Genomic DNA, 7,116 nt, shown 5'->3' with positions numbered 1-7,116 from the left:
CAGTGAAATTGAGCCCCGCTCAACCAGAGCTCCTTGCCTCCGTCGACCATCGAGCACTGTTCGGCCGCCGGCCTCAGCCTGTTCGTATACCATTTTCACACCAAAACAGCCAACGGTAAATAATAATCCACGATCGTTTACGACAAAACGAACAGGCTTTGAAATTCATGCGTGCACGCAATTGGATTCATCGCCATAGGGTTCAGTTCAATCACAGATACATAAATAAATCAACATAAAAGCTCACAGATTTGGGATGCCACATACCAATACAACATATATATAGGTTCATTCAATTTCACATGCCAAGATATTACAACCACAAACGATGTTCTCCGGCACACTTACACATCCATCCACGAAAATGTCTCACCACCGGAGCACACTGCAACTACATTCAGCACAATTTGACGACCACACGACGAACAGATTATTACTAATGGTCTAGATTAACACTAACAAGAAGCAAACCATGATGATGATTTAAATAGAGAATAGATAAGCAGCAGCCAGGCTGCAGACACACGACGACACAAATCAGCAAATGGGCGACCATGGCGATACCGTATACGCCACGGCATGTCTTGACTTTGCTCCCCTGCCGGCTCAGACTCCGGCGCAGGCTCAGAACCCAATGGGCTGCATCGGGGGGAACGACGGCTGCCAGGGGCGGAGCATGGGGTCGTCGGTGACCATCTCCGGGATGTCGACGGCGGCGCCGGCCATCTGCAGCACCTCCAGTACGCCGCCCAGCGACTCCAGCCGCCCCGCCAGCTCCCCGTGGCGGGCGCGCAGCACGGCGTTCTCGCCGTCCACCTTGGCGAACTCGCGCTCGAACGCCGCGATGCGGGACTGCGTCGCCGCGTTCTCCGCCTGCAGCCGGGCCACCTCCGCCACCAGCTCCTCCAGCCGCTGCTGCTTCCGCGCGCGCGACCGACGCGCCGACTCCCTGTTCGACAGCATCCGCTTCCGCTTCCGCTCGTCCGCGGCGATCCCACCGCCGCCGCCGCTCACGTCCGTGTTGTTGCTGTCGGGGCTCGAGCTCCGGCGTGACGACGACATGGTCTCGTCAGATGATTGATTCTCCTTCCTTTTTCCTTCTTGTTGGAAGGACTCAACTCGGCTCAAAAAGGGAACTTTTTTGGGATGGAAGGAAGGGAGAGACAAAAGCCAAAAGATTCAATCGAGAAGAAGCTGAGAGATCTATCTATCTAACCAAAGAAAGAAAGAAACAAGGGATCAGGAGGTGGGGTTCTTGGGAGAGGGCGAGGCGTTCATGAGAAGACGTAGAACCAGTACAGGAAGGCGACGGAAAAGGAGTGGGAACGGCGGATACGGAGCACGCTCAGCTTCATCGGAGGACGGCGGCCGTTAGAGAAACTGGTGGGTAAACATGGGGGACGGCGGCCGGTGCTCTGCTCCCCGGATGGATGGATCTACACGGGACAGGACTCAGGAAGGACCGGGGAACAAGAATTCGAGGAAGCCAAGGGGGCTGGCTGCAAGAGTTCCTTCAGGGAGGACACGACTCGCACGAGGAGAAAAAGAGCTACGAGGACCTGGATGTAGGAAAAAGAGAGGGAGCAGGGACTTAACTGAGAGAAAGATGGCAAGGGCGACCCAGGGGCTCTATTGCATATAGATATGCACCAGGAAGCTTGTGGAAACGGGGAAGGTTTAGAACGTCTCCCGGCGGGACTATTTATAGCTGAAGCGAAGGGTAGTTTGGGGATTTCGGGATTGGGGAAGGTGGTGGCTGGGACGGCATATTCTTTCCGGATGCCAGCTTGCCCACGGGACCGTCACAAGTTTATCTGCACTTTTGCAGTTTGGTACCTGATGGTTTTGGAAATTTGTCAGTGGCCATGGACCACTTTTGGAATTTCCTTACTGGTTAAGTTATGTCTGTATGCTATAGCAGTACCGTCATTGAACTAGTAAAAAAGTTTTCTTTTACTTGAAAAATAATTTAGTTACATGCATACTGTTTATCTTATGATTTCTTCGACTAATAAGTCGGCTAAAGCTGATTTATTGTGAAAGAAAAATATTAGCTGATAGGCTCAAGCAAACGGAGCGCAGACATGGTTACAAACTTTGGCGTGATCGCTAGAGCTTTATCAAGTATAAATACATATAGACCCAAAGGAAATTATACGCGTTCACGGAGGACCAAACGAGAAGAATGCAGATGAGGCGGCCCGCTGACCGAACCGACGCGGACGGGGGCGACGGTGACCCGCTGGCTCCCTTCAAAGCGGGTTCCCAGCTGGTCCAGGTCATTAAAATTTCTTTCCAAAAGTGCCCCCTTTTTTCTTTTTTATCGTACCAAATTTGCCCACCATTTACACGTTTCGAATGCAAGCCAAAACAAGAGCGGATTTTTTTTTAAGAAGAAGCCGTGTCGCGCTTGCCAACCGGTGATTAATTTGATTTGATTTGCCCACTGATGCTGCACAAAGCAAAGGGCTCTTTTTTTCTTCTTGTTGACCAAACTAACCTCCGTTGCTCCTACCATGGGAGCTCCAAGGGAAAGAAAATGACAGCGAGTTGGTTGGTGGAAGTTTGGGGAGAAATATGTTGATGAAGGTGTTGACATTAATGTTAATTTGACTGGACGGCTGATACTGATCTCTTCTTGATAATATCTACTACTAGGAGGATTAGGGATATTCTTCTTCCAGATAAACTTCTCGTCTCGTGGATTCACCTTGAAACTATCTTCTTTCCGATAAGAAAGAAAGAAGGGGAAAAATAAAAAATTTAAAATTGCCGCTGATTTATTCTTCGGGTTTCTAGAATACCAGGTCGGTGTCCTTACCATGAGGGTGGAAATGGAACCTTCCTCGTAATAAATATATACTTCATATAGAGACTGAAACATATACTGGAATCGAAATCTCTGACTTTCCATGCATGTATGCTTGTATATGCATCTCATTACCATTTTAGTGATAAACGACATGTTTATCTATAATATAATAAAATATATTTGGAAGTGCATAGGAGTACAATGTGTATGGTATATATAAAGATCAATAGGATTTTTTTTAAAGGGAAGAGACGCTATTAATAAATAAGGTAGTACAATTATATCACTGTTTACGTGCAAGTCTCTAAGGCCTTGTTTAGTTGGCGAAATTTTTGGCGATATGATACTGTAGCACTTTCGTTGTTATTTGGCAATTAGTGTCTAATCATAGTCTAATTAGGCTTAAAAGATTCGTCTCGTGAATTTCGTCTAAACTGTGTAATTAGTTTTATTTTTTATTTATATTTAATGCTTCATGCATGCGTCCAAAGATTCGATGTGATGGAGAATCTTGAAAAATTTTGCAAAATTTTGGAAACTAAACAGACACTGAGTGCAAAGAAAAATACGCTAGAAAATATCCATAGCCCTTTTACCAACAATCTTCACCTCTAAATCATGTTGATGACCGTCTAATTGCAACTCGTTGAAACTCAGTAACACTAACGACAGCCAAAAAAATCATAATCATCCTTAATGCCTGGTACCAAAACTTGGAAATGCCACATGATCCATCGTCATGGCGGCCTTCTAAGACGCATCTAACACGTTGAAAGAACATCGACGGCCTCGTCGTCGAACATGATCAAGGATAATCATTCTGGCACCGCAAACATCGGCACTGCTGGATTGGCAAGCCCAGATACCCGCTCAGACATCGCGTGGATTAGAATACCCGCATACTTGCTTGCCATCGCGAGATCGTAATCTAAAGCCTGTTCGCTTGGTCGTAAACGATTGTAAATTTCTAACTGGAACAGTATTTTTCTCTCACACCAAACCAACCAGCAATAATAATCCACGATCGTATACGATCGTTTCAGCCCCAGCCGAATAGGCTGCTAGCGAGCCGATAACACAGCTCCATTACCCCAGTCACATCGACCTTGCAAAAACAGAAGTAACACGAAGACAATCACATTAGATACCTAGAGTGGCATTGGGCACCAGATATCTCTACGATCTACACGGTCTGGCGGTCGACCAGTCGACAAAAGACTGGCTGACAGCCCATGAAAATGTGTCATCCAATATAATGTAAAACCCTAAAAACTATTAAACTTGACGACGAAGAGAGATCCTCGCTCGTCTTTATCGCCCGCACGGGAAGGAGGAGGACGATCGCAAGGATCGACGGTAGTGGCATCAGGGGCTAAAACGTGGCGCCTGCATTTCTAAACTTGGATACAAGGCTCTCGCGCACCACGACATGCGTAAGAATATTTAGGAGGACTGCGTAAGGCTGGCGCTAGCTGTGCCCGTGGTTTTGTGTGGAAGAAGGGGTTGGTGTTGTGGTGTTGGTCACAGACAGATCTGCCGTATCGCAGCTGCAGCTGCAGCAGCAGCATAACGTGGGCTCAACCATGTTGGGTCCCCGGCAAAGTCAGCAGAAATGATTCGCAATCGCAAGCTGGTGGTACTATGGTACAGCGGCCACCGACGAGTGGGTGACGCGGCTCCGGCCGCTGGTATTGGACGACACGGCGGATGGGCCTCCTCAGTCCTCACTGGCCACTGACCAAAACAGCTAGCCGCACCAACGGACCACACAAAAGCCACATGCCGTCTTGTCATGTCCTATCCTTCTTATACGTCCAAAAAAAATATATATATACTTCCTCCTCCATCAAAAAAACCTAATTCCAGATTTTGGATAAGTTAAACTTTTCTAAATTTGATCAAGTTCATAGAAAAAGTATCATCATTTATGTCTCTAATTAGACATACTATGAAAATACTATGTCGTACAATAAATATATTGATACTTATTTAATATTATAAACGTTAGTAATTTTTTTATAGATTTAGTTAAACCTAGGACCATTTGACTTGTCCGAAAATGAGATTTATTTTCTTTCTTTCTTTTGGGAGCGAAGGGGTGTCTAAATAGGCAATATATCAGGTGCAAACCAACCAACCTGTCCAATGGATCGGCATCTAGTGGTTCTGATCGGTAGTTTCTAAGTTTACACAGGTTGGTTGGTTTGCACCTGATACGTTGCCGTCTAAATAGGTGTACTATGAAAATACTAAGCTTTCAGAAAGATAGCATTAATACTTATATACACTATATGAAAATGTATTCTATAGATAATCTATTGATGCTTACTCCCTCCATTTCAAATTAAAAGACATTATAATTTTTATAGACATACTTTTTAACTACGTATTTAGGCATAGTGTATATCTAAGTCCATAATAAAAGCTATACGTACCTAGAAATACCAAAACATCTTTTAATTTAGAGCCGATGAAGTATTTGGTATCATAAAATTCAGTTTTTTAGCCAAAGTTACAAAACTTGACTTGTGAACTTACATTTGTGACCAGAAGATGCACTTTCCTTGAAAGTGCAATATGTATCCTCTCCTCTTCCACGGTGCAAATACCAGACAAATGTTAGCAGCATCTATCACTTCTCCCATCACCTGGCTCATCATTTACCTTATCCTCAGTATCTATAAGGCCCTGTTTGGATCCATGGGACAACCCACGGGGCTGTTTGGATCCAGGGGCTAAAGATTAGCCATATACCCTATAATGATCCATTTGCCCCTAATTAATACTCATGCACAGGACTAATAGGGGTGGGTGGGGTAATATGCGTCTTTTGCCATGAAAGGACCACTTTTAGCCCTCTTTAGCCCACCTTGGAGGGGCTAATAAAAAAAGGGTTGGGCTAAACTTTGACACTTTCCGGAAGCTATAGATAGCTTGTACATAAACTCTCTGATCTAGGTGATATACAATGATGAGGACATCATTGGCTCAAATATGACCATGCCAACCACTTCTATACCAAAGGTGCAACCATTCTATATGAGGCTTATCATTGATGCATTTGATGAATTGATGCTGCACCATGATGTGTGTTCATTCTTATTTTCAGAATTACTTACATGGATCAAGGGAAGGTTTGATTGCATATGAAAAGCATGGAAGGTTAATGAAGTTGATTGGGGACCAAATCCAAGTATTCCTAACGTCCTCCGCTAGGCCACCACGTCACTTTGGTTCCAAGGACAGAAAGAGTCCAAGTCCTACACGTTTTGGAAGTTGAATTCGGACTGCAAAATAGTCCCAAATTGCGACGGTCACCACGACTTCATACGGACTCCGATTGGGACGTTCTAGCACTTTTTGGAAAGCTTATCAAGTCTATTTTCCAATGGATCTGGACTCATGGCTATATCTTATCCGATGCCTCTGTAGTCATCGTTTCAACACCGGGACCTTTTCTACCTTTGGTGCTGCATCACCCTATTTTAGGCCGATGGTCCATGTATCAAGTTGGGTCCATTAGGGACGCGTCCTAGGGTTGGAGAACGACCCCAACACCCCCCTGGTCGTTCCCCTAGGTATTAATAAGGATTAGAGATGCCACAAACAGATTGGGTTTTATTTTGTTGAAAGTTTAGCCATTGCTACTTCCTTGTAGACGCGTGTGTTGACTAGATCATCCGTTCTACTTGATTCAAAACCCCAACTTTGTGAGTTTAGATTGGTTTTTCATCTCCATATTTGCAATTGAGTTGCTTGTTCTACTTGTTCTTGCTTGTTCCTCGATTGCTTGCAGGAATTACCCTAGTGGTTTGGTTGATCGTGCTCCACAAGATCGCGACGGCTGTTGGAGGTGGTGTATCGGTTGCTAAGGCGCAGCTTGGAAGGCTGTAGTCGGGCCGTGAACGTCATCTCCATCCCCAAATCGAGTTATCCACCTTCTCTCATCGAAAGATCGGGATTCACCCTAGCGGGTTCATATCATATACTATCTCAAGTAGCAAACACATATTTTTCATTTGTTCGAAGCGGTACGTTTTGCTTAGCGTCAATTATATTAAAGCCTCCATTGGAACGGTTTATGAGAATTATATGCAAAATCAACGTGTAACATTACAAAAATGACCATATATAAGGACGTCTTTAGGACAAGAAACAACTTTACATTTTTCAGCCACCGGCCGATTTCTTCTATGATTGCGATCCTTGGCTCTATCAAACTTGTGCTTGTGTACTTTATATATATGGTTTTGGGGTGCACATAGCGAATTTCTTAGGTTGATCGTATTGGTAGTGCCACTGTT

General features: G+C 44.8%; 1 protein-coding gene across 1 annotated transcript; it reads right to left on the bottom strand.

Moving 5' to 3' along the window:
• Positions 1–250: 250 nt before the first annotated feature.
• On the bottom strand, positions 251–1,677 carry LOC136512261 (ocs element-binding factor 1-like). The gene has a single exon (XM_066506233.1). The coding sequence runs from the start codon at positions 1,060–1,062 to the stop codon at positions 625–627; it is 438 nt and encodes a 145-aa protein (XP_066362330.1). The 5' UTR covers positions 1,063–1,677; the 3' UTR covers positions 251–624.
• Positions 1,678–7,116: the final 5,439 nt, after the last annotated feature.

This window comes from Miscanthus floridulus, chromosome 16, assembly GCF_019320115.1.
Source record: "Miscanthus floridulus cultivar M001 chromosome 16, ASM1932011v1, whole genome shotgun sequence".
In the NCBI taxonomy this organism is placed as follows: Eukaryota; Viridiplantae; Streptophyta; class Magnoliopsida; order Poales; family Poaceae; genus Miscanthus; species Miscanthus floridulus.
The sequence above is the reverse complement of the archived record's forward strand: the minus strand, read 5'-3'. Positions and strand labels throughout refer to the sequence as shown.